Raw genomic sequence first — 27,990 nt, forward strand, 5'->3', positions numbered from 1 at the left:
TGAAGTCGCTCAGTCATCTCTGACTCCTAGAGACCCCATGGACTGCAGCCCACCAGGTGCCTCTGTCCATGGGATTTTCCAGGCAAGAGTACTGGAGTGGGTTGCCAGTGCCTTCTCCCTTGTTGAATGAGTGCATACAATATGTAGGTACTGTCCTAATAGCAGAAATACAGGGCAAATAAAATATGCAAAGTCCTTCCTCCAGTGAAACTTTAATTCAGGTAGGGGTGTGGGTGTGAGTGTGTATGTGTGTGTACATATTTGGCGATGTCTGTATATCTGTTTCTATATTTGTTATTAGATGCAGGTAGTTATAAACAAGTAAATATTTAAAGTTATTTTAGAAGACTCTATGATAGCTTTCATTACAATTTTTATTTTTCTCTAGAATGTTTAAAATTTTCTTATTTATCAGTCAGTTCGGTCACTCAGTTGTGTCTGACTCTTTGTGACCCCATGGACTGCAGAATGCCAGGTTTCCCTGTCCATCACCAACTCCCAGAACTTGCTCAAACTTAATGTCCATTGCGTCAGTGATACCATCCAACCATCTAATCCTGTCATCCCCTTCTCCTCCTGCCTTCAGTCTTTCCCAGCATCAGGGTCTTTTCCAGTGAGTCAGTTCTTCCCATCACGCGGTCAAAGTGTTGGAGTTTCAGCTTCAGCATCAGTCCTTCCAATGAATATTCAAGACTGATTTCCTTTAGGAGTGACTGGTTGGATCTCCTTGCAATTCAAGGGACTCTCAAGAGTCTTCTTCAACACCACAGTTCAAAAGCATCAGTTCTTCGGTGCTCAGCTTTCTTTATAGTCCAACTCTCACATCCATACATGACTACTGGAAAAACCATAGCTTTGACTAGACAGACCTTTGTCTGGCTTCCCTGTTGGCTCAGTGTTAAAGAACGTACCTGCCAGTGCAGGAGAAACCCAGTTCATCAATGGGTTGGGAAGATCCCCTGGAGAAGGAAATGGCAACCTACTCCTGTATTCTTGCCTGGGAAATTCCACGGACAGAGAAGCCTGGCAAACTACTCTCCATGTGGTCACAGGAGAATCAGACATGACTTGGTAACTCAACAACAACAATGCAGAACTCTACAAATCAGAAGGTTAATACCGATAGACTTGGGTAACAACATCTGTCTCACACGACTCAGTAGAGTGATATTTCCTATTTTGGCCCATTTTCAACCTTATTATTCTCATTGCTGCTATCAGAAACCAGACCCAGGAGCTTGCCCAAATGCAAAAACTCCGTGTCTCAACCAGCAGGCTCTGCAGCCTCAGAGGAGACTCAGGACCCGAAGACTCTTCTCATCCCCACCGTCCCATCCCACTCCCCACGCCTGCGTCAACACCCCATTGTCACATTTCTCTCTCCTCAGGCAGCAAACAGCTCCGCCTGCTGGACGGGGGCGGTCCCTGCGCGGGGAGAGTGGAGATCCTTGAGCAGGGCTCCTGGGGCACCATCTGTGATGACGGCTGGGACCTGGATGATGCCCGCGTGGTGTGCAGGCAGCTGGAAGGTGGAGGAGCCCTCGATGCCTTGCAATTTGCTCAATTAGGTCAGGGATCAGGGCCCATCTGGCTGGATGAACTGAACTGCAGAGGAAAGGAGTCCCACCTGTGGAGGTACCCTTCCCGGAGCTGGGGGAGGCACGACTGTGGGCATGCAGAGGATGCTGGGGTCCTCTGCTCAGGTATGGTCAGTGCATTGTCCATGGACTGAAAGAGTAGAAAGTTCCAAGGAAGTTGGTGTCTGATCACCTGGCGATAGAAGATGACCGAGTTAGAGAGGTCTAAGACATCTACCCATCCTCCCTGAGGGCACAGTTACCTCTGAGTGATGGGCTTCAACTACTTTCCTACTTCCTTCTTGTCAATCTCTGATATTTCTTCTCCAGTGATCTTACCTGACAGAGTTTAATCTATTATTCCCAATTAAAATTAATCTTCATAATTTTTTATATAATTTTTGGAAGAGTGAAATACTCGCAAATCACCACCCACACACCCCTTTGCACAGTGAACCCATAGGAGGGAGCGACAAGAATGAGAGCGCACCTCTCTTGGTGTCGTTGTTTCGGTAGTTAGCCTATGACACGCTATTTTGCACTAGGTCAGTAGGAGTGGAGGCACAGGGGATACCATTAAACAAATCAGAAAGCAATTTATGGATTTATGCCAAATTTCAAGTCTCATTTGCAAATTTAAATGTAAATATTCATAGCCATTTGGCTAGTAGAACCAGAGAACTGTGGATGAAATGCTGTGAGTCATAGCTTCTCCTTCTGTTGTTATTAGAAAAGATTCTTTGTCTATGTTTTCTTTTAAAACATCTGCATAAGCCAAAATTTTGAAAGAACACAGCTATGTGTTGTGCACTGACACAGCAATGGTGGAGGCAAAGAAATATTGATTCTGTGTTTTATAGTAAGAGATTATATAGTTTATACTTGATGATTTCAGTGATATAAGGGAATTACACTTGGGGGTTTATTTGATAGGAATAAAAGTAAGGAGGCAAATATAATTTTTGAAGAAGCTGAAAGAGAGTTATCATAGCTAGAGGGATGGCAGGGCAATGGGAGCTGAAAAAGCCACCTGTGGGGTTCTCTGAGCAGCCCTGAGGGTCCAGGTGTGGTGTGGAGGATGCTTTGTGTGCCTAAGGACACAGGATATCAGTACAGCAAGGGGCCAGACAAGGATATATCTGACCACAGTTTCATTTTGCCTTTGTTGCTTCATATAAATTGATTCATATAAATAAATGGCCCTTTGAAATGGCAGTTTCCCTTTCTTTGATTATCAAAGTCTCTCATAAACATTTTGGAGGACTTAAAACTGTCCACTTGTTTTTCTCCTGCACTTCTAAAAAGATAAGAGCATTGTTTTATTGTGATTTACATTCCCAACATCGGCCAAAATTTCTGAATATAACAGACTCTAAAAAGATGCTTGTATTTGTAATAAACCACATGAAAATAGATTCTCAATATTGCCTTCAAAATAACATCCTCCTACTTAAATATCAGACCTCTGCAGAGGATTCAGATATGACTCCTTTGTAGCCTCTCCTCTCTCTCCATTTCATTTCCCAGTCAGAGGTTGGGGAATTTTCTGGGACTCTAAGGACCCACTCTCCTTGGCCTTTGCTGCACCTTGATGTAAAGTTCACATTGATCCCCTCTCGCTTTCAGAGGGGAATGGGCAGCCTAAAGGTTGAGGGCAGGTCTGGTCTTCTAGGAAGATACTTGATCTTTGTGGCTCTCTGAAAGGCCACATACCTCATCCAACAGAGATACTTCCTACACCTCAGGCCACACAGTGCTATGTTCCAGTCAAACCAGTAGGAGTCCAGAGTGATGGGTGAAGAGCCAGAGGGTCCAGGGTCAGCTGAGGCTGAAAGTCAGAGGGTTGAGAGTTGGTCTGGAGGCAGATGCATCCCAGCTACAGGGAGAAGAGAGGAGGTCACCTTGATCAGAAGGAGAGAAATAAGGATGGATGTACATGAACAATGATGAAAACCCACCCAGTCCCTTATGACCTCGTGGTTCCCTGGATAAAATCCAGCCTCAAAGCTATAACAGTGAGACTGCCTCTGGGACAAAGGACCCTCAGCAGTAGCTGAGATGCAGAAAATCAGGGCTCTCCCAGGCTCAGGCACAGGTGCAGAGAGAATCCTTTCCTGACAACCTGAGCCCTGAGGTCCCTCCTATGATTCAGGTTGATGTTTCTCTTGCAAATGGACTAAACTTGGAAAACGGAGATGAGAAAGAGTTTCAGCACTATTTATTGAACAGATTGTCTTCTCTAATGATATAAAGCATTACCTTCTTCAAATACTAAATTTCTGTGTGTGTGTGTCTTTGTGTCTGTTAGATATTTATATTCTGCCCCATTCTCTCTGTTGTTGTACAAGAACATAGTTGATTTTATTGTTTTTAATAACTTACCCCTCACATCAGCCTTCTAGTTCATAAATTTTCTTGTAATGTTCACACACTTATTTTTCCACGTAAAATTTAAAAGCAAATATAAAGTAAAAAATAAATAATAATTTGTCTCGGGAGACTATCCTATGTGTATAAGACTTTGTTCTGAATATATTTGAGTGTCTAACATGTGTCAGGCTATCTAAAATAACATGTAAGTGATATTCTTTCTAAATTCATAATCTGGTGGGATTAATACAGAAACTAACAAGGTGTTGAGTAAAAATTATTTAATTAGAAAGTGTAGCCTGTAACCGAACTCCCCACCAGACCAGTTCGATCTCTTTCAGTTTTATACTCCATCCGTTCCCGGTTTAATCTACCACACATCCCACCCGCACTCCACTCCTACAGATATTCTTCCCTTTCAGAGTCTCCTTTCCATCCATTTGTAGCTTTTAAGATTGTTCCCTTGTCTGCAGTGGATAAAATGTGAAAGGGTAGCAGGGTTAGGTGGCCAGATGGGAGGAGCACAGTGGATAAAATGTGTCAAAAACTTGGACAAATATTTTCCTCTAAGTCTGTCTATCTTTCATCCATATTGAGGTTTTTGCATTTGGAAATCTCTAAATTATAAGTGGCTTGTTTGCTCTCTACTCTCTTTCTCTCCCTCTCCTTTTTTTACTGTTATTTCTCAAGAATCCAAATAGGAAAGGAATACGCAGTTAGCATATACATAGGATTAAAATACATTAAATTATCATCATTTCTTAGTATTTGCTAAGATTCCCACGTCTAGTAGAAAGTAATCAAACTCAGTTGATTTTCATACTCCCTCTGAAAACTCATTTTCTCCCTTGATAAATCCTAGGCTTTCAAGAAAGATGGCTAGGACAAGCCCCTCCCTCTCCAGTGACTCTCTGAACTTTCTTAATATTCAAACTCATCTATGGACAACTTCTTTTCACAATCAAGTCACTTAAGAAATTCTGGGAATTTTTCACCATCAAGAATTATGAGAAATACTTGTGCTATTTCCAGTAACAATATATGTGAAATCATAATAGGCTAGTAGACTTGGTATGATGTCTAGCTTTCCTCCTGTGAGCCATAAGTCTGTCTACAGTCTAGCCTGAATTAATAGATCTCCCGCTATGAGGTTCCCTGTCTTCAGTGACTTGATTATTGGCTCCTGAGGGAAAACTGGCCAGATTTCTAGCTCCAGAAATCTCAGATGGCCTTCTAATCTTGTCTGGCTCTTAGTCGTCTAAACCATTGAATCCCATAAACCTACTTCACTCTGGGTTAGTTCAGCTCTGTGCTCAAGTCTGATACCCACTGCAGTGCAGTTTCCTTGGGCCTTGTCATTTCCAGGCCCCTAGATGAGGAATTCTCATCCTAATCAACCTCAAAATATACATTCTTACTGACTGCAAATTTTTCTGGGTTTCTTTTCATAAACTTGGTCATGAAAATATTAATACAATTCTGACACTAACTCTCAGCTTCTCTCTCCATGCCCCACTCCTAGAAATGAAAGGCTTTCACATCCTTGCCTATGATGTGCTGTTTCCAATGCCAAGCGAGGACTGTGAACACTCACAGGGTTTGTTGCTGCTGTTGATTGTTTCCCTTAGGATTTGTGCATCTGGCTGGAGGAGAAGGACCCTGCTCAGGGCGAGTAGAAGTGCATTCTGGAGAAGACTGGACCCCAGTCTCTTATGGAAACTTCACATTCCCCACTGCCCAGGTCATCTGTGCAGAGCTGGGGTGCGGCAAGGCTGTGTCTGTCCTGGGACACGTGCCCTTCAGATGGCCGGGTCTGGGCTGAAGAGTTCAGGTGTGAGGGGGAGGAGCCTGAGCTCCAGGTCTGCCCCAGAGTGCCCTGTCCAGGGGGCAGGTGTCAGCACAGTGGAGCTGCTCAGGTTGTCTGTTCAGGTGAGATGCAGGTCAGGACTTTCATCTCTGTGAACACCCGGTTCAGGTGAGAGAGTCATGTGATTTTGCTGACATCCTGTGGTCTTCTACCAGTGTATGCAGAAGTCTGGCTCATGACAAACAGCTCCTCTCAGTGTGAGGCGCAGGTGGAGATGAATATTTCTGGACGATGGAGAGCGCTCTGTGCCTCCCACTGGAGTCTGGCCAACACCAGTGTTGTCTGTCTTCAGCTTGGCTCTGGAGTCGCCATCTCCAGCCCTAGAGCACTACACTTTGGAGAAGGATGTGATCAAACCTCAACAGTCCGATTTCACTGCTCAGGGGCTGAGTCCTTCTTAGGGACATGCCCTGTGACTGCCCTGGGTGGTCTTGACTGTTCCCATGGCAACACAGCCTATGTGATCTGCTCAGGTAAGGGGCGGGGGGGAAGAGCTACTGGTACTCATGGAGTGAAATGTCCCCAAGAGCAGAGAGTGAGGGAAACCTGGCTTCAAAAATCGGATATTTATGGTGAAATATGCTTCCTCTCATTGTTCATTCATTTTTCAGGTCAGGGCAAGAAGTGTGAAGGGGAATAATATATTTTTAAGCTGCATTATTACAGCTTATAGTCATGGAAATAGTCATGGAAATAAATAGTCATGGAAAACAAATAGTCATGGAAAACAAAATACCGGCAGTAAGTGTAGACCTCAGTCATGTTCCCCAACCCAGATAAGCCAAGAGAATATTCCCAGCACTACAGAGTCACTGTTGCCTCCTACTAACTATGTCCTGTGTCCTCTCCAGTAGAAACAGTTTAACTTCTAGTACCATCGAATATTCACTGGAAGGACTGAGGCTGAAGCTGAAGTTGCAGTATTTTGGTCATCTGATGTGAACAGATGACTTGTTGGGAAAGTCTCTGATCCTGGGAAAGATTGGGGGCAGAAGGAGAAGAGGGTGTCAGAAGATGAGATGGCCGGATGGCATTACTGATGCAATGAACATGAACTGGGGCAAACTCCGGGAGATAGTGAGGGACAGGGAGGCCTGGCATGCTGCTGTTCATGGGGTCACAAAGGTTGGACATGACTCGGCAATTGAACAACAACAATAACAACAACCATAGGATATTTTATTGATTTTTGAACTTTATATAAAATCATGCAGTATGTTTCTTGACTCAACATTATGTTTGGGATTCACTCATGATGTTGCTTGTAGCAGCTGACTATTCATTTTTATTACTGTAGAGTAGTTCTTTGAATGACAATATACAGTCAAATATATCATTTGACTGATGGTAGAGATTTGAATTGTTTTCTGTCCTTGACTATTACAAATATGATGCTACAACTTACCATGACAATGACTTTGGGTAAAAATCTATGCTATTTATTTAATCCTTGGTCTTTTATTTTCATTTTCTTAATGGTACCATGTTCTTAGATGAGCAAAGTTCTTAATCTTAAGGAAATATAACTTACTAGTTTTTCCCTGTATATTTAGTATTTCTTATATCCTTTTGAAAAGAACTTTGCTTACTCCAAGACCATAAAAACATTCTTCCATAGTATCTTATGGAAGTTTATTTTTCTCTTGCATGTAATTGCATATTCCTTCTGAGATTGATATCTATATAAGATAAGGGTCAAGTTTCATATTGACATCTAATTGACTCAGAGTCTTTTTCTGAAAAGATTTTTGTCTCCACTGTGTGCCACCTTTGCCGTAAGGAGAAGGGCATATGTGTCTAAGCCTTTTTTAGACTCTCTGTTCTATTCCATTGTATCATTTGTCTATCCTTGCACCAATACTGTATTTTCTTAATTATTGTAATTTTATAGTAAGCTTGGGTAATTTTAATTTGCAAGAGTTACTTTATATTAACTACCTATGTTGCCTTTCTTGCCAACTGTGTTGGTCATCCTTGGCCTTTTGCGTTTAAAAAATATTTTGGAATTAGTTTGTTATTTTTCACCAAAAGAAACTTCATAAATGTATTTTGATTGAGATTATATTTAATCTACCAGAAATTTGAGGATGATTGACTTTGACAGTTTTGAGTCTCCCAATTCATTGACATGACATATCCCTCCATTCAGTTAGGTCTATCAGAGGTTTTGCCCATCTTTTACTAGGTTTTCTCCTAGATGTTTCACTTTTTTGAAATTATTTGTATTTCTTTTAGTGAAAGTATCCTAAAAATTAATTCTTTCTGACTTATTTTCACCCTTTAATATTTTTTTTATTTTGACCTAATTTGAGACCTGAAAGTTGCAAAAATAATATAAAAATTCCCAAATGACTTTTACCTGGATCTCCCAATATTAGTATTTTGCTTTAATCTTCCTCTCTCTCTCTCTCTCTGTCCCCCTCCTGCCCCATTTCTCCATAAACATGTAAAGTCTTTCTGAATTGGGTTGCAATCATCTTGTCCTTTTATCCCTAAAATAATTCAAGATATTTCCTTATTAACCAAAGTTCAGTCAAGTCCTCAGCTGACTTCAACCCCAGATGACATCTAAGTGCAACTACATGAAAGATCCCAAGACACAACTGCCAAGTTGAGTCTTTCTCAAATTACTGATCCAGGAAGACTTAAGAAAATGAAGACTGTGGAGACATGTATATATATAGCTTCAGAGACTGTTTTTATAATTTGTGATACAGCAGTGTAATCAGGACAGTTACTACGTGGCCTGCACTTCTAAACAGAGGCGTATTTGTCCTATGACCTTCCACTTTATTGATTCTCCCTTACGCTGAGCTCATGTGCTGATATGATCATTCTTCAGTTCTTAATTTCAACTAGTAAGTTTTTCAGCTCTAGAATTTTTATTTGTTGTTGTTGTTGTTATCGTTATTTGTTTTTTTTTTCCATCAGGGTGCACATTTTGTCAGTTAATTCCATGGGCACCTTAATCAAGGCCGTTTAAATTCTCTGTCAAGTAACTCTAGTAGCTGAGTATCCTGGGGAATTGTTTCTAATGTCTACATTTCCTCTTGGTTTCTCATGAGATCTATTTTCAATAAATATCTTTTAAAGTACAGACATTGTAGATGACAAATTGTAGAAATATTTTAGAAAGTGTTTTATTTTGCTTCTTCTATTTAGGGATAGATTTAGGGACAGAACTTATTTAACTCATTCTTAGTGCTTGAGACAAAAATTGTGGCACTGTCAGAAGCAGAACTCTCCATAGTGAAGGAGAACACTACAGTTAGGAAAATTTTACGACTGTGTTAACCTGGTCTTCCCTAAAGTCTCAGTGGTAAATAATCCGCTGGCCAATGCAGGAAATACAGGAGATGACATTTCGATTCCTGGTTGGGGAAGATCCCCTGGAGAGGAAATGTCAATCCATTCCTGTATTCTTGCCTCGAAAATCCCATGGACAGGGGAGTCTGCTATACTACAGTCCATAGGGTCAAAAAGAGTTGGAAACTACTGAGCAACTGCTGCTGCTGCTGCTAAGTCGCTTCAGTCGTGTCTGACTCTGCGCGACCCCATAGACGGCAGCCCACCAGGCTCCCCTGTTCCTGGGATTCTCCAGGCAAGAACACTGCAGTGGGTTGCAATTTCCTTCTCCAACTGAGCAACTAAACAACTGCAATAACTGCTATGTTACATTTTTCTTCTCAGACCCCACTGCTTGTCGTTATTTAGTTTAATTCAGTTTCCTGTTTTTCAATCACCAACACCCTGATCATTGCTGTTTCTGCAGGAAACAGACCCAGGTGCTGCCCCAGTGCAATGACTCCCTGTCAGAACCAGCAGACTCTGCAGCCTCAGAGGAGAGCGCCTTCACTGCTCAGGTGAGGGTCCCACAGAACAGAAGACCCTTTACACCGGGTCACCACCCAATTGTCCCATTTCTCTCTCCTCAGACAGCAGACAGCTCCGCCTGGTGGACGGGGGCGGTCCCTGCGCAGGGAGAGTGGAGATCCTTGACCAGGGCTCCTGGGGCACCATCTGTGATGACGGCTGGGACCTGGACGACGCCCGCGTGGTGTGCAGGCAGCTGGGCTGTGGAGACGCCCTCAATGCCATGGGGTCTGCTCACTTTGGGGAGGGATCAGGGCCCATCTGGCTGGACGACCTGAACTGCACAGGAAATGAGTCTCACGTGTGGAGGTGCCCTTCCCGAGGCTGGGGGAAGCACGACTGCAGACACAAGCAGGACGCGGGGGTCATCTGCTCAGGTGGGTGCTGCACACTGTCCACAGGCTGGGGGAGGGGTGGGGCCCTGGAGGACGGGGTCTGAGCCCTGAGGGAGAGATGCTGAAAGGACCAGAGTAGGAGGCTTCCTCCCACGGAGCCTGTCTTTCCAGTAGACCTGAAGACGAGGTGTTTTCACTTCCTCCTGCGTCAGCTGAGATTCTGGTCCTTTCTTCTCCCCAGTATTTCCTGGCAGAGCCGTTTCTGACAGTTAACACTTGACAGCACGGCTCTTTCTGCAGTTACCTGTGGTAGTAACATCTTGAAATCCTGGGTTCCCCCAGTTGCGCCAGTGGTAAATAACCTGCCTGCCAATGCAGGACATATAAAAGATGCGAGTTCAGTCCCTGGGTTAGGAAGATCCCCTGGAGGAGGGTATGACAACCCATTCCAATATTCTTGCCTGAGAATCCCATGAACACAGGAGCCTGACATAGTGAAAACTCAGATTTTTCCTTTACAGTTCTCTTTGCTAGGAGTCTGAAGAGAGTCTCCATGGGCCAACATCCCAGGGTCCACAGGGCTGTGTTCTTCCTGGAGTCTCTGGGAGGCCTCCTTTCCCATCCTTTTGTGGTTTCTGTGTGGCCTCATTGCTTGGCTCAGAGCCCTCTTCTTCAACAACAGTGCCTCTTCCAACCATTCTCCCTCACTCACATTTCCCTCTGACTGGAGCTGGAAAAGATGATGCATTTCTCAGTGTAGTGGGTTTAAAGATGTGTTAGACGGGGCTCACATAGTTACTCCTCAATATTTGAGCTTTATCTCTCCATCCCAAGGTCCTTATTAATCACATCTGTAAAGTCCCTTTTGAAATCTGAGGTAACATGTCACAGGTTCTGGGATTAGGCTGTGGACACCTCTGGGGGTCCATTAGTTTGTCAACCACCTCAGTGTCCACATCACATTCTGTTCTTTTAGAAATTTTGTCAGGAAGCAGGGATCAGCTCCTATCACTGCAGGTGCCCAAGTTGGCCTTGCTCTCTGTTCATATCTACACTGTTGTGGTAAAAATAGGTGTACAGACGTTAATGGACAAAGTCAGGTGAAAGGGAGGCAAAAGTCAGTCTTGTCACCCAGTGGGTATTTCCTCTGCTGGGTCAGGGGTGTGTGGTCACTATTTCTGGGGGAGAGGAAAACCCAGAGCACTGAGTGCAGTGCTCACTGTGTTCCATCCCCTCCGTTTCAATCTTAGAGTTCCTGGCCCTCGAGATGGTGAGCGAGGACCAGCAGTGTGCTGGGTGGCTGGAAGTTTTCTACAACGGGACCTGGGGCAGTGTCTGCCTCAGCCACATGGAAGACATCACCGTGTCCATGATCTGCAGACAGCTTGGCTGTGGGGACAGCGGAAGTCTCAACTCTTCTGTTGCTGTTAGGGAAGGCGCTAGACCCCGCTGAGTAGATGAAATCCAGTGCCGGAGAGCTGACACCTCTCTCTGGCAGTGTCCTTCTGACTCATGGAATTACAACTCATGCTCTCCCAAGGAGGAAGCCTATGTCTTGTGTGCAGGTGACTTACTGTCCGTTTCTGTGTCACTCCCAACCGTGTAGGATGCTGTTAGTATGATTTCATATTTTCAGATCTAATTGATGGGTTTTGGTTGAGTCTACAAAATGTAGGTGTATATTTGTATTTGTCTCTGTGTCTGTCTGTTTGCTTTTGTTATGGCAAGCAACTAATTAGATAAAGTAATTCCAGCTGCTGATAAGATGCAGTGAACCTCTCAGCCAAGTAGCTGATGTAGCTTCTGTGGTCTCTTGTCATTTGACTGACAAAAAACCTTAGATACTCATGTTTGGGGACAAGACCACCCCCAGCTGTCCCTGAACCAGAGCTTTCCATTGTTGCCTCTGCAGGAAAAACACCCAAGAGCTGTCCAGCTGCTGCCCCCTGCACAGGTATGTCAGCCCCGCCCCCTCCCCAGGGCTCCCAGGGGCTCCTTCCTCCCCCCAGGGGAGTCACAGGAGGGGCTGCTGCCTTTTCAGACAGAGAGAAGCTCCGGCTCAGGGGAGGAGACAGCGAGTGCTCAGGGCGGGTGGAGGTCTGGCACAGCGGCTCCTGGGGCACCGTGTGCGATGACTCCTGGAGCCTGGCAGAGGCCGAGGTGGTGTGTCAGCAGCTGGGCTGTGGCCCGGCCCTGGAAGCCGTGCGGGCCGCGGCATTTGGCCCTGGAAACGGGAGCATCTGGCTGGACGAGGTGCGGTGCGGGGGCCGGGAGTCCTCCCTGTGGGACTGTGCTGCGGATCCCTGGGGGCAGAGTGACTGCAAGCATGAGGAGGATGCTGGTGTGAGGTGCTCTGGTGAGTGAGGGGCTCCGGGTCCATCCTGGGTGAGCTGGGGCAGCACAGGGGCAGTGGGATGGGCCGGGTGTGGTGGGGATTTTGTATTCAGACAGTTTCCCAGTGCTGGGGCTCTGATCTAGGATGGGGGAGCTGGGAGGACTGGACCCTGGTGTTGTGGAGACTGAGGGGTGATTTCAGGCTCAAGAAGGAAAAAGGGCTGCTCTGTGATGTGGCCAATTCCCTTTACCCAAACTGCTCTTTTTCTCTTTAGGTGCAAGGACATCATTACCCCTGAATACAGCAGGTACTGTAATCCATCTATGGGCAGGGGAGAGTACTCGGATTCTGGAGACCTGTTCTGTGGGCTCTCTGACAGCTAAGGAGAGGAAAGAGTCTGAGAAGCCCCTGGCTTTTGGGGAGAAGCCAGAGTGTTATGTTGGGGAACTCCCCTACCCTGGTTCCTGGAGTCAGAAGGTTCTCATGCCTGGGGTCCAAGTGGCTCTGGTTCCCATGTTGCAGAATCTAAGGCCCTCCCACCTGCCCCTGTGTGTTGCTCCTCATCAGTGAGGCGCAGGTCCCAGGACTGTTTGATGCTCTGTCTTTTGAAGCCCAGGGAGAGGGGATGAGGCGGGTCCTCAGACACAGTTTAGGCAGGGCAGCTCCCTGACAATCCCTGGCTCTGCCTTGGGGCCACACTGGCAGGAGTGAGGTTGGCTTGTTTGAGGACGAGACCCGTAGGAGCTCAGTCACTGTCAGTGCACTTGTATCTGAGGCGGGGACGCCATTGTCCAGAGCTCCTGGAAATTCTGGCACAGAGGGTTTCTTTGCCCAAGACCTTCTCCAACCCTCTTTCCTGTTCTCCTTAGGGACCAGACCAGCCTCGAATCCTCTCCCAGTCATCTTCTCCCTGCCTGGGGCCTTCTGCCTCATCCTGGGGGCCCTTTTCTTCCTGGTCCTCGTCGTCCTGGTGACTCAGGTGCTCAGATGGAGAGCAGAGCGCAGAGGTGGGCTGCAGGGGGAACTGGGGACCAGGGAGCGTGTGTGCAGGCAGGAGATGGGGCAGGGGTGAGGAGGAGAGCCTGGGCCAGGTCTCTGCTCTGAGTTGTAGACTCCATGTGCTCTGTGCTGAGCTCTAAGGGTTGAATAGACAGAGGACTGGGTGTGAACTCTCATAAGTCATGGCCTCTAACAAACACATGAAAACATGCTCAACATCACTCATTAGCAGAGAAATGCAAATCAAGACCACAATGAGGTACCATTACACGCCAGTCAGGATGGCTGCTATCCAAAAGTCTACAAGCAGTAAATGCTGAAGAGGGTGTGGAGAAAAGGGAACCCTCTTACACTGTTGGTGGGAATGCAAACTAGTATAGCCGTTATGGAGAACAGTGTGGAGATTTCTTAAAAAACTGGAAATAGAACTGCCATATGACCCAGCAATCCCACTCCTGGGCATACACACCAAGGAAACCAGAACTTAAAGAGACACATGCACCCCAATGTTCATTGCAGCACTGTTTATAATAGCCAGGACATGGAAGCAACCTAGATGGCCATCAGCAGACGAATGGATAAGGAAGCTGTGGTACATATACACCATGGAATATTACTCAGCCATTAAAAAGAATTCATTTGAATCAGTTCTAATGAGATGGATAAAACTGGAGTCCATTATACAGAGAGAAGTAAGCCAGAAAGATAAAGACCATTACAGTATACTAACACATATATATGGAACTTAGAAAGATGGTAATGATAACCCTATATGCAAAAGAGAAAAAGAGACACAGATGTACAGAACAGACTTTTGAACTCTGTGGGAGAAGGCGAGGGTGGGATCTTTCAAGAGATCAGCATTGAAACATGTATATTATCTAGGGTGAAACAGATCACCAGCCCAGGTTGGATGCATGAGACAAGTGCTCGGGCCTGGTGCACTGGGAAAACCCAGAAGGTTCAGGAAGGATCAGAAGGTGGGAGGGGGGATCGGGATGGGGAATACATGTAAATCCATGGCTGATTCATGTCAATATATGACAAAAACCACTACAATATTGTAAAATAATTAGCCTCCAACTAATTAAAATAAATGAAAAATAAATAAATAAATAAAATTTAAAAAAGAAAAAAAAAGTCATGGCCTGTCTTATGAGACCAAAAAGAGTTGGGGCTGAACTGTGGATTCAGGTCAGACAGGGGAGAAGGTGCTGAAATGGTACACGGAGTGGGAGACAATGCCAAGGTTCAGGCAGCCCCCGTGTGAGCACAGGGGAGATGAAGGGTGGGTCTGCTGGATCGGGGTGTCTGGGACAACATCTCTGACCTGCTGGGGCATCTCTCAGCCTTATCCAGCTATGAAGGTGCTCTTGCTGTATAAGGAGCTCGATTACCTTGTGACTCAGAAGGAGGGTCTTCTGGGCAGCCCAGGTGGGTGTCTCTGCCTGCCCTCCTGGGCACCCTGGTTGTCACCACCCACTGGCTGTGCACATCTTCTCAGCGTCAGCAGACTCCACTTGTGCCCCAGGCTCACAGAGGTGGCTCCTTCAAAGTGGCAGGATGGCCTCTCACAGCCCCGTGAGCCCCCAGCCTCTGTCTACACTGCAGGAGCCAGGCCTGTCCCTTCTCAGCCTTAACACAGGTCCCATGGGTGTGGGGAGGGTCATTCTGTGTGTTGGTTTTCTCCACTTTAGGCTTCCTGTCAGATGGTGAGGACAGCCATGACTCCAGATCTACTCCAGGTAATAGAGGTGAACCTGCTTCAGCTGAGTGTTGGGGAGGAGAGTTTTCCTCTTCATAGAGAGGAGATGTAAGGGGAACAGTTTTCCTTTGATGGACCAGAGGCATCCCTTGTGTCCAGATAGGGTCTGTCCTTTTCCTTCTCTGGCTGTTCTATGATGTCTCACATTTGGGGCTGGGCTTTCTGTGTCCAGAATCACAAGAGACACACACTGGTTTTAAAAATAACATCTGTAAAGCACAGTTTGTCAAAATACTTTAGTAATGCTCAGTGGTGGGAGAGTTGCTTTGAGATATATACTTTCAATCAGGAAATATTAAGATATGTAAAAGCATGTTTTAGTTTATGGACACATCAAAATGAAACATGGTCTCAAAAAAAAAATCTTTTGAAACAAGGAGTGACTGGTGCCTCTATTTAGCAGCTCAAAAACTCTGGGTCAGAAGGGATCTTAGTATTTCCCAGATCAACCCACTTATACTGTGGTTTCATCTGACCCCTGCTCTTCCCTCAGAAGCCCCAGATCAGAGGACTGATGCCCGTGGTGAGGATTATGATGATGTTGAAGAGGTACCAGTGCCTGGATCTCCTCCTGCCTCTCAGGGGAGCAAGGAGGAAGTGCTCCCATAGAAAGAAGATGGGATAAGCCCTCAGACAGGTGAGTGGGGTTAGCTGATCCCTTGTAATCTTTGGTCTCTGTCCAGAAAAGGGTGAATTTGAGCTCCTCAATGCCAAGCATCTCTACAGTTTCAAAACATGGGTAATCTCATGCATTTAATGGGCTTCCCTGGTGGCTCAGATGGTAAAGAATCTGCAACTCAGGAGACCGGGGTTTGATCCCTGGATCAGGAAGATCCCCTGGAGAAGGGAACGGCTGCCCTCTCCAGTATTCTTGCCTGGAGAATCCCATGGATAGAGGAGCCTGGCAGGCTATAGTTCATAGGGTTGCAAAGAGTCAGACTCAGCTGAATAACTAGCACTTCACTTCACAACCATATGCTATCTTTAATGCTGTCAGACTCCTTGGGGATGAGGAATCACTGTACCTTCAGCATTTATGTCTTCATAATGCATGGAGAAGGGAATGGCAACCCACTCCAGTACTCTTGCCTGGAAAATCCCATGGACGGAGGAGCCTGGTAGTCTACAGTCCGTGGGGTCGTGAAGAGTCAGACCCGACTGAGCAACTTCACTTTAATTTTCATTTTCCTGCATTGGAGAAGGAAATGGCAACCCACTCCAGTATTCTTGGCTGGAGAATCCCAGGGACAGAGGAGCCTGGTAGGCTGCCATCTATGGGGTCGCACAGAGTTGGACACGACTGACGCAACTTAGCAGGAGCTGCAGCTCCATAATGCAACATAAATTTTCACTTTATATGTGATATGCTTGCATTAAAATTTATAGATTAGGGACTTTTCTGAAAATCCAGTGGTTAGGACTCTGTACATTCACTGCTAGGGCCTGGGTTCAATCCCTGGTCAAGGAATTAAGATCCCACAAGCATTGTGTAGTGGTCAAAAGAAATAGATAGCTTATAGATTAATTGAGTATATTTACCAAATCCAAAGATAGACAAGTGTTTTGATAACATCTCTGTGCTGCCTTGTATATGAAAGATAGAGATTTAAAAAATGTTTTGCAGTATTGAAATTTGTGAGGCATTCTGATAATTTAAGATGAGCTCTGTTTGTAAGGTTGCAATGACATGTACAAAGTCTATGGTATATGGTGGCCTTAACATTAAACCATGTTGGTAGATCATTGTGTTGGGGGAGTGTGTGATTTCCTTGGTGCTGTCTTGCTGCAACAAAAATTTGAAGTGACAGATGGACCAGAGTTACAGCTCAGTTACAGCTCAGTTTTATTTGGCAAGCAAAGGAAAATACATCCTTGAGGTGTGAGGGCAGGTTGACCCAAAAGAAGCAAAGAGAGGCGACGAGAGAAGCTCAATTTTGGTTCCTCTTTTTATATGTTTTATTTCCTCCCCTGAGCATGCCCTATGTAAACTGGGCTAGCCAGGAGGGCTGTTTGTTTCACCTGAGGTTCTCGCTCCAATCCTTGGACCTTTTTTTGTTCTATTTTCATGGATATTTCCCTTCTTTGTCTTTTAGCCACCACCATTCTGGACTGCTTTTTCCCATTCTAACTACCTAACAATTGATTCAGAGTTTGTGATCAGCTAAGGTTTAATTTCCTCCAGATATTTTAGTGGTCAAGAGAAAACATTCTTTCTCTGGAAAGGAGTATTTCTCCATCTGAGGGCCTATGTGCTCCCTAGGGAGGGGCCATCTGTGGATACACCCGTGATAGTATTTGTAGACATTTAGGAGCATGCATCAAGGCTACTAAGAGCAGAGTTGGTTTGTGAGTGAGGAACTCAGAATTTTCCTGTCTCCACTCCCCCTCTAATTGTGATTTCACGTCTGTCAGTTGTGAAAGGAGAACATTTAAATTCATTGTTAGGCTCTTACCATTCCTGGGCATTTCGTTGCTGATTGTGTAGCCTGGAGGCAGGTCTTCACAGAGGTCCAGTGTGAGCACAGGTCTCCTGTGATGCAGGGTTTCCACGTGAGCTAAGGCCCCAGAGACCACATGGACCAGATCTGAGAGGACAGCTGGGATCCATCCTCACTGTAACTGACATGAAATAGTCTGAGCATCCCTGCCCACACCTCGGTCCCAGGGATGGTTTGTTATCACAACTTGCTTAACTCACTTCCTCCGCACTGTTTGGTCCCCTTGTCTCAGTTCTAATCATATTTTTCTTTACTATTTCAGGCTCTTCTCTGAATGTCTTTAGAGAGGAAGCTGATCCTGGGGAAGGAGAAGAGAGCACCTGGCTGCTCCAGGGGGAGAAAACGGACCCTGGATATGATTTTAAACTCAGTGCCCCTGGAACTTCCAGAGTGACTTTCCTGTGACTTGTATTATATACAAGATGATGCCTCAGATATTCTAATTGTCTGTATTTCAATAGAGTAGTGCTGACTTGTGATTGTGTTATATGGAAATTGCTCAAAATGAAATATTCTGAATAAAGTAGCTTTTTTTGCTTTGTTAATAGTCACCAAGTTCCATGTCAAATGCTTTTAGAGGATTGGTCCTCAAACACCATTTTCCTCAAAGGAAATACAAGATGAGTACACTGCCCTGTTTTCTCACCTTCTTCAAAGGCTAATGAGGGCATGAATTTGCCTGGGATCACAGATGCTCCAGGTCACTCTTAGAAAAAGCATCTAAAATTGGTCCACATTCACACCCTCCTTCCTAGCAAGATGACTTTTAAAAATTTTCTTGACCAAAAAGTATAGTCAGAACCTGGTAGAGTTATTTTATTTGGTGGGAATGCTTAAGACTTCAAGCCCTAGAGATACAGCATCTCAGTAACTCTGAAAAAGCTGCTCCAAAGAGGCACAGGGGAAGTAGGCTATATACAAGTTTGCAACAAAGGGAGCAGGCAGTCTGAACATCAAAGATCAGGTATCAAGTTAAGGAATTTTGCATTGTATGTATGCGAAGATGCAAGCCTCTGGACTCACTGAATTCAATTCTTTCATATGCATACCAGCTATCTGGGGCCAATCCTGTTTCCTTATTCACCTTTAGGAGTGGCAGATGGCTGCTTCTTGCATTCCCCTAGCTCCTCTGCAATCACCATGGGGAGTGGGAGCATCCCCTGGATCAATTTTGGGAGCCCTCACTCACAATTGGAGACCAGAAATCATTGATGGCTGGGACATTTCTTGTTTGTTGATACGGCAGGAGATATTCTCATTTCACAAACTCATATTCTTAGTGTTTTTGGCCAAAAATGAAGCACTCCGACTGTGAATACTGGTCGCTCTCCTGTGGGGAGTCCATTGGTCATAGAGGCAGATTTTACAGAGCAGTGAGGTTTGATCTGGACTGAGGTGGGTCAACCTGACTCCCCTCTCTGTCTCCTTTGTTCTCAGGGAGCTTCTAGGGGTCCCAGTGATTCCCAGTGTGTGCAAATTCCAGTGACTGACCTCAGCTTGGACTCTGGGCTGTTCCCACACGCTCCACATGCCTGGTGTGTGAGCACTGCCTTTAGATCCCCATGTTTCCTGTGTCTGTGCTCCTGTAGGCTCTGTGCTTTTGTGTGTGTGTGTGTGTGTGTGTATGTGTGCAGGTGAGGAGTGTGTGAGGGTGTGTGTGTGTGAGGGCTTGGGGAGTGTGTGTGTGTGAGGAGTGTGTGAGGGTGTATGTGTGTGTGAGGAGTTTATATATTTGTTTGTGTGAGGGTGTGAAGAGTGTGTGTGTGTGTGTGTGGAGTATGTGAGGAGTGTCTGAGTGGTGTATGAGGGTGTGTGAGGAGTATGTGAGGGTGAGTGAGGGTGTGTGAGGAGTGTTTGAGTAGCGTGTGAGGGTATGGGTATTTGTGTGAGAATATGTATGTGTGTGTGTGGGAGTGTGTGAGGCTGTGTGTGTGTGTATGTGTGTGTAAGGGAGATGGATCCTGTCTCTGTGAGAGGAACGGGGCCGCTGAGCAGGGATTGAGTCCGTTGGTCTGTGAAGCACACAGGGTCTCACGCACTGGGTTTCATGGCCGCTCCTTGTAACTGGACCAGAGACAATTGTGCACCTGCCTGCCTCTCTCTGGCTCCTCTCCCCCATCCCCCGGGCTCCCCTCTGCTTGTTGACGTGTCTGCCCAGCACTGGGCTCTGTGAGAGGCTCTGCCTGCTGGCCTCGCCTGTTCCCACCAGGTGTCCATTATAGAGCAGAGAAGCCCGCATTCAGGAGAGAGGACCTCTTGTCTGTAGAGATCAGTTGATGCATAGCTTCAGGTGTATAAGTTCCTAAGTCCCTGCCCTGGTCCCTGTGACTCATTTCCTGTCATGCTGGGGGCCTGGGATGGTCCTTTACCCTCCCAGGAGCTGCTGTGACTCTATAGGGAACTCTTTCTCTTGTGCCCTCTCCTGTCCCTCCCTGGGAGCTGCTTCCCCCTGAGTGAGAGAGGAGTATGTCATCAATCCTTCTGTCGGGGTCTGCAAGGTTTCTTTGGACAAATCCGCTGATCTGCTTAGGGGAGTCTTCTTGGGTGACAGAACTTTTTTCTTCTCCTTAGACTTTTTGAATTCTCTCTTTGTCTTTCCATTTGGACAGTTTACTCTGTGCGTCTTGGAGAAGGTTGTTTTGGATTGAAATTTTGGGGTTACTCATTAGCTTAGAACTTAGATGTCCAGTTTTCCCCCAGGTTTGGGAAATTCTCAGCCTGTCTTTCTTTCTTTGCTAGGTCTCCTTGTTGCATATGGGCTTTCTCTAGTTGTGGTAAGCAGGGGCTACTCCTTGCTGCATTGCACAGACTTCTCACTGTGGAGGCTTCTCTTGGTGCAGAGCACAGGCTCTAGGTGCACAGGTTTCAGTAGTTGTGGCACACTGGCTTAGTTGCTCTGTGGCATGTGGAATCTTCCTGGACCAGGGATTGAACTCATGTCCCCTGTACTGGCAGGTGTATTCTTATCCACTTCACCACCAGGGAAGTCCTCAGCCATTATTTCTTTTCTCCTTCACTTCTCCTGTGACTCCATTCAATACATTGTTTCTCTTTATGGTGTACACAGTTCCCACTGCTTTCTATATTCCTTTCATTCTCTTTTTGTTCCTCTAATTGGATACTTTCAACTGATCTTTCTTCTAACTTATTCTTTTTTTTTTTTTTCTTTCCTTGGTCAAGTTTGTTGTTGAATCTCTATACTGAATTCTTCAGTTTACTCATTGTCTTATGTTCATGCTAAATTGCCTCCATCACGTGTGACTCTTTGTGACCCCATGGACTGTAACCCACCAGGGTTCTCTGTCCATGGGATTCACCAGGCAATAATACTAGAGTCAGTTGCTACGTGCTCCTCCAGGGGATCTTCCAGACCCAGGGATCGAACCTGAGTCTCTTACATCTCCTGCACTGGCAGAGGGGTTCATTACCACTAGCACCACCTGGGAAGCCCATTCATTTATTATTCAGCTTCAAAATATCTGGTTAGTTCGGTTTTTTTTTTTTTTTTAATTTTATATGTCTTTATTGCTCTTATTTTATTTGTATTATTCTCCTGGTGTCAAAAAATATTTGAATTCTCTTGTAACTCTCTGAGCATCTTTTGTGGTATTATTTTGAATTCTTTGTCAGGGAATTCTTGGATCTCCATTAATTTGCACTGGTTCCAGGAGGTTTACTGTATTCCTTTGGTGGGATTTTGTTTCCCCGATTCTTCTTGATGCCTTATCCTCTTGTAGATGTCTGCACATTTGAAAAAGCTGTCACCTCTGCCAGACACTATGTCCTGATTTCAGTAGAGAAAGCCTTTCACCTCTGGGTAGGGGCACACTGGAATGTACTGCAGGGTGCCAAGTGCAGAGGCATAAGGTGGCACTGGGTCTGGGAGAACATGAGGCTGCTTGGCTCAGGCTGCTGACGTCCACAGCATTGACATTGTGTGGTGTTTGGCAAGTGTTGCAGGGGGTCTGCTGTCACTGGAATGGTAGTTGGTGTCCTCAGCAGTGCCTCCAGTTCCAAAGCCTAGGGATCATGACCAGCAGTGGTGGTGGCCAGAGCCAATGGTGTGCACACACTTGGCTTTGGGGGCCTGTTGCAGGTGCCTCTGTGGGGGAGATGATGGTTGCAGATGATCATGTTGTGGGACGGCCTAGGAAGGCAGCAAAGGCCAAGACCAACAATGGCTCATTGCTCAAACTTATGTCCATTGAGTTGGTGATGCTATCTAAACATCTCATCCTGTGCTGCCCTTCTCCTTTTCCTTCAGTCTTTCCCAGCAGCAAGGTCTTTCCCAGTGAGTCAGCTCTTTGCATCAGGTGGCCAAAATAGTGGAGCTTCAGCTCCAGCATCAGTCCTTTCAATAAATATTCAGGGTTGATTTCCTTTAGGGTTGACTGGTTTTATCTCCTTGCTGTCCAAAGAACTCTCAAGAGTCTTCTCAAGCACCACAGATTGAAAGCATCAATTCTTCAGGGCTCAGCCTTCTTTATGGTCCAACTCTCACATCCATACATGACTACTGGAAAACTATCATCTGTGCTTGTTATTAATCCTTTCAGGTGTAAAATCTGCTGCATCTGTCTGCAGAGCGGCTCACTGTGAACTCTGATTGCTCCTGCCATGTGGTTGCTATTGGTCTTTTGCTCTTCTTTCTTATGCCTAGCCATCTCTATAAGACTAGCTCAGATTTGCAGGTCTGCAGGAAGTGAACCTGAAGCAGGATTTTCATATGGTGCCCCCAAAGGCTAGGGACACTGGTTACTCAGCCTGCTCTTGCCCTCCTGGCGAGAGGAACTCTCCTGGAACCCTTGACAGTGAGTGATGCTGGTTTGGAGGATGTAATGATGCCTCCAAAATGACAGTATCTTGGCATGGTCAAACTTCTTAGGGTACTGCAGATCTTTCTGGAGCTGTTTTTGTTACTGATCGCTGTCTAAATTTGGTCATTTTTAAGAAGATGGAGGCTGCTGTCTCCTACATCTGCATTTTGGTAATGCCACATTTGAGGTCTTTATTCCTTGAGAGAATGGTTTTGAGTGTAGAGTTTTAGATTGGCATTTTTTTTTTCTTTCAGCAAATCTAAGGCTTAACTCTACTCTACCCTGACATCTCTTTTTGTTCTTGGGATTTTAGATGTTAGTATAGATGTTTCTCAATTTTATACACCTAGTCTTTATCTTAGTATTTTTCTTTCTGTCAGTTTTCTGCTGTTATTTCCCATTTTAGTAAAAGTAAGCTAGGTATGGTGTAGTAAAAAAACAAAATGTATCCTTATATAACATGTTCTGTTCACTTTGGCAGGACTTCTGCTATGGTAATTCTTCAAGCACTCAAGTTGTTGAATTCTCCACCATGTATTATGCTCTCACTGCAATACAAGGCTGCAGGATTTGCTGTGGTAGAAAAACATATTGGCTCCTAAGTGTTTCTATGTAGAAGTGACATCATTTGTTCTGCCACTTTGTTGAATGAGCCAGATCACATAGTTATGCTTAACTTCAAATAGGCAAGGAAGTATTACTATTTCCACAAGCTCATAAAAGGAGAATTTTAAATGTTGCTGAACACTAGTAATGTCACCATCTATAATGTTCCTGCAAATGAACTCCTTTTTAATGTAGAAACCAGAGTCGTCTTAAAACTTAATCACTAAAGTGACACCTGATCACTTTTGTCAAATTCCATTTGTTAGCTGCATGTTACTAGGCACATTCGAGTGTGGATTACACAAGGACATAAACACAGGTGGCAGGAATAACCAGGACACTGTAGAGCCTGTTACCCCAGCCCTCTGTTCCTGAGCTGGATGAGACGCTCCCTGTGGACAGGGAGGAAAAGGGAGGATTCCTTCCTGGATCTCGGACCAGGAGCTCTAACTGAGATGGGGAAGCTGGACCCTAGTAGCTTTGGGCACATCTACAGGGAGGGCAGCATCCAGAGTCTCTGAAGGCCTGTCCTCGGTGGTGTCCCTGGAGCTGGTTCCACAAGCTTGTGAGAAACATCTGGTGCCTCCCTTCCTGCTCCAGGTTCAGTGATGGCACATTGGGGGCTTCAAGTTGGCCTTGTGGGAATGTTTATACCATAGAGGTCAACAAATACTATATCCTATGTGCTTTTTTACTCCTCAGAGAGCTTATATTTTAAATATTATATCACTGCAAGTCTCCTAATGTCTCTCCTGTGTCCTGTGTCTGTTCTCTCTTGCAGATCTGGAGCTGAGGCTGAAGGATGGAGCCCACCGCTGTGAGGGGAGAGTGGAAGTGAACCACCATGGAGAATGGGGCACAGTGGATGGTTACCGCTGGAGGATGAAGGATGCATCTGTAGTGTGCAGACAGCTGGAGTGTGGAGCTGCCATTGGTTTTCCCGGAAGGGCTTATTTTGGGCCAGGACTTGGCCCCATTTGGCTTTTGTATACTTCTTGTGAAGGGACAGAGTCAACTGTCAGTGACTGTAGGCATTCTGATATTAAAGACTATCGTAATGATAGCTATTCCCATGACCGGGATGCTGGAGTAGTCTGCTCAGGTAAGTCCTGTCTGGTCTGTGTGGGGATCTCTAGCAGGAAAAGCATCTGTCTTATCACCAGAATGACTCGAGATTATGGATTATAGCCTTTAGAACATGATTGGTGAAGGGTCTGTGTGATGTGTCACAGAAGGTAGAGAAGTCAGGTCAAAACTTTCATACAGATACAGCTGTTGTATTTGACCTCTGTGACATAGTCTTACCATGGTAATTGTTCTGTATTCTTTGATATAATGGTCAGTAGGGTGTGGCTACATGGTGGTGGGTGTGGTCACAGAAGAGTTGTAGGCAACAAGGTTTATCATACTCATAGGTCCTAAAACTCAGAGTCACCACACTCCATCAGGTCGGTATGTGGGGGATGTGCCAATAGAATAGGCTCAACCAAGCAATGGTGACCCAAAACGGCATGTTAAGACACATGCACAATTGACCATACAGGGGGTCAGGGTGCAGTTACACAAGGAAAAGGTGTGAGGGGATTTCACTGGTGCGTTTAAATGTCCCTAGGTCACAGTCAGAGGAAGCCAGAAGTGGAACTTGTGGCAGAAAACAGTCTCATCACACTGGTGCCCCTGATCAACTGAGTGGGGAGCTCACATGACATTTGCAGGGATGTTGAGGGACCAGGAAAATGAAGTCTTGAAGTTTACAACACAGTAGCTGAAGTGCATCACTGCATCACGTATAAGAGGTAGTGAAGCTAAGAGGACCTGAAGTGACTCCTGTGCAGTGCTCAGTGCTGTCTATGTGTTTGACCTGCGCTAAGGTGGATGCAGTAAATACAACAGTGAACCTAGGGTGTGAGTGGGTGGTCACAGTATTTGACAGAGATGCTTCTAGTTGTTATCATAATTATGGATTGGATGTCCAGGATATTAGTCCCATCAGAGAAGCTGGACTGGAGGAAGATATTGTCAGTTATCACAGTGAATTCCCTCACATAGGGAGCTGGTCTTAGGCAAGAATCACCCCACCTGATGTGATCGTGGGACAAGGGAGCCCTGAGGACACCTGCAGTAGGACCGTAGCAGCCACAGCCAGTCAGCTCTTGGGTGTTTATGTTGAGGAAGGTCATTGGGAAAGTGATCTTTTCTAATCTCACCTTCAGCAGATCTTTGATGATTCTAGTTGAAGCCCTTAAGAAAACAATTCTTTTCCTTTTCAAAAGGTACTTTATTGAGGTATGACTGTCATACAAAACTGCTTGATAAGTATGCATTTGTGAAACCATTACAGCACTTATGTCATAAATCTATTCATCTCTTCAAAACGTTTCCTTCCATTCTCTTTATTATTCCTATTAAAAGTAGTTATTTTCAAGGAGCTTTTAAATTTTATTTAGAAACTTTTGTTTTAAGCAAACCTGTTTTCTGGCATCTCAAGTAAACTTCCTCATTGTCACAATGTCCTAATCATTGTTCCAACTGCAGATAAATTTGTGGAAACACTACAGGTGTCTCTACCATATTTTGATAAGTCAGCATCTGAATGAAAATGGAGTGTGTGATGTTTGAACTTTCTGTGAAATTAGAACTCCCAATATTATCATCCTAAGAAGATTGATGTCTTGATATTAATTCCAGTTAAGTTACACTTAAAAGTAAAGAATTGGAGAGTGTTCTGATATTTAAACCCTGATTGTGGTTTGTACTCCCTGACTACCATTGCTCTAACTTAGGCTGTCATATTTTTATGAATGGTTCCAGGTTCTTTCTATTTCTCCTTTTGTCATTAGTTTCCTCCCCTTGGTCTGTCTTTTCTGTATTTTCAGACAAGTTTTAATGATGCAAAGGTAAGTTAAAGTGGTGGTGATGTAGTAGAGATAAGATTAGAATAGCTTATTTTTTCATTTTCTTAATCGAAATTGAACTCTTGAAGTTTCTTCTGGTTAATCTTAGGAGTCAGGTATGGAAGAGAAATTTCAGCCTCAGTAGTGGATTGCTGGAAGTGGAGTACTGTGTTTAGAAGAAATCTAGAGTGGAAATAATGACCAGAGAAGAATGTAGAGAAGCTTGTTTGAAATAACGAGGAGACTTCAATGAGGGGCTAAACAAATTGAGCAGGACTGTGGTGCAAGTGTGCTAAGTTGCTTCAGTCCTGTCCTACTCTTTGTGACACCATGGACCATAGCCCACCAAGCTCCTCTGTCCATGGGATTCTCCAGGCAAGAATACTGGAGTGGGTTGCCATTTCCTTCTCCAGGGGATCTTCTTCACCCAGGGATCAAACCTGGGTCTCCTACATTGCAGGCAGTCTTGATTATCTTCTGAGCCACCAGGAACTACAGTACTGAAGTGCAAACTGGTGAGGGGATGAAGATGCAAGGATTGCAGGAGGGGAGGGTTGGAAAGATGCAGGTCAACTCCTACATTCACCACAGCCTCTGTGTTACACTTCCTTCCTGCCCTCATCCCTTCCCTCCCTCTCTTCCTTTATCCTGTTGTGGGAGTCATTTCTGAGCTCTGTGGAAGTGCTAGGAGGTTGCAGTTTTTTAGAGGAAAGTTTTTATAATACAGATAGATTCTGTTTATTTAACAAATATAAGTTTACTCATCTTTTTCTCTCTTTTTTTGTATCAGATTTCAGTGAGTTGTGTTTCACAAGTAATGTGTTTTCAAGGACTAGGCCCACTTTACAAAAATTTTTCAAATTAGAATAACGCTGGCTCACATCTCTTATCTTCAGGTGTTGGGAAGATCTATAATGATAATTCCTTTTGTTACTGGTGTTGTTAATTTGTGTTCACTCTTTTTTCTTAATTGGTTTTGCTAGAAGATTATCAGTGTTAATGTCTTTTTAAGAGAATCACTAATGGACCCTATTGATTTTTTTGATTTGTATTTGCTTTCTACTTATTTGATTTCTGTACTCAGTTCTCAATCCTATTTTTCAGTTATGATCTTCCCTGATAGCTCAGTTGGTAAAGAGTCTGCCTGCAGTGCAGGAGACCCCTGTTTGATTCCTGGATTGGGAAGATTCCCCTGGAGAAGGGATAGGCTACCCATTCCAGTATTCCTGGGCTTCCCTTGTGGCTCAGCTGGTAAAGAATCTGCCTGCAATGTGGGGCACCTGGGATCGATCCTTGGGTTGGGAAGATCCCCTGGAGAAGGGAAGGCTACCCACTCCAGTATCCTGGCCTGGAGAATTCCATGGATTGTATAGACCACGGGGTCACAAAGAGTCAGACACAACTGAGTGACTTTTGCTTTTCAGTTATGGTTGTTGGTGCTTTTGTAGATTCTTGAGTCTTGGATCATTTTCTTCTGTTTCTATTTTTATTCTAATGTGGGCATCAACGAAGCATCAAGGTTCTAAATTTTCTTCTAAGCATCACTTTATTTATTTTTTTTTCTTTATTTTTTTTCCATTTATTTTTATTAGTTGGAGGCTAATTACTTTACAATATTGTAGTGCGTTTTGTCATACATTGACATGAATTAGCCATGGATTTACATGTATTCCCCATCCCAATCCCCCCTCCCACCTCCTTCTCTACCTACCTACCCTCTCTGGGTCTTCCCAGTGCACCAGGCCCGAGCACTTGTCTCATGCATCCCACCTGGGCTGGTGATCTGTTTCACCATAGATAATATACATGTTTCGATGCTGTTCTCTCAAAACATCCCACCCTCGCCTTCTCCCACAGAGTTCAAAAGTCTGTTCTGTACATCTGTGTCTCTTTTTCTCTTTTGCATATAGGGTTATCATTACCATCTTTCTAAATTCCATATATATGTGTTAGTATGCTGTAATGTTCTTTATCTTTCTGGCTTACTTCACTCTGTATAATGGGCTCCAGTTTCATCTATCTCATTAGAACTGATTCAAATGAATTCTTTTTAA

At 44.9% G+C, this 27,990-nt stretch overlaps 1 protein-coding gene across 1 annotated transcript in view; it reads left to right on the forward strand.

Annotated features, from left to right (window-relative positions):
- LOC122423126 overlaps window positions 1-27,990 on the forward strand; it is a 113,784-nt gene that overhangs the window by 33,526 nt on the left and 52,268 nt on the right. The window contains 17 exon segments of the mRNA XM_043439906.1: window positions 1,389-1,703; window positions 5,576-5,741; window positions 5,743-5,876; window positions 5,970-6,294; window positions 9,587-9,714; window positions 9,750-10,064; window positions 11,273-11,587; window positions 11,935-11,976; window positions 12,064-12,378; window positions 12,632-12,664; window positions 13,227-13,364; window positions 14,706-14,733; window positions 14,735-14,790; window positions 15,054-15,101; window positions 15,618-15,758; window positions 17,882-18,022; window positions 23,824-24,144. Of these exon segments, the coding sequence (XP_043295841.1) occupies window positions 1,389-1,703; window positions 5,576-5,741; window positions 5,743-5,876; window positions 5,970-6,294; window positions 9,587-9,714; window positions 9,750-10,064; window positions 11,273-11,587; window positions 11,935-11,976; window positions 12,064-12,378; window positions 12,632-12,664; window positions 13,227-13,364; window positions 14,706-14,733; window positions 14,735-14,790; window positions 15,054-15,101; window positions 15,618-15,758; window positions 17,882-18,022; window positions 23,824-24,144 (2,961 nt within the window).

This window comes from Cervus canadensis, chromosome 21, assembly GCF_019320065.1.
Source record: "Cervus canadensis isolate Bull #8, Minnesota chromosome 21, ASM1932006v1, whole genome shotgun sequence".
Lineage (NCBI taxonomy): Eukaryota > Metazoa > Chordata > Mammalia > Artiodactyla > Cervidae > Cervus > Cervus canadensis.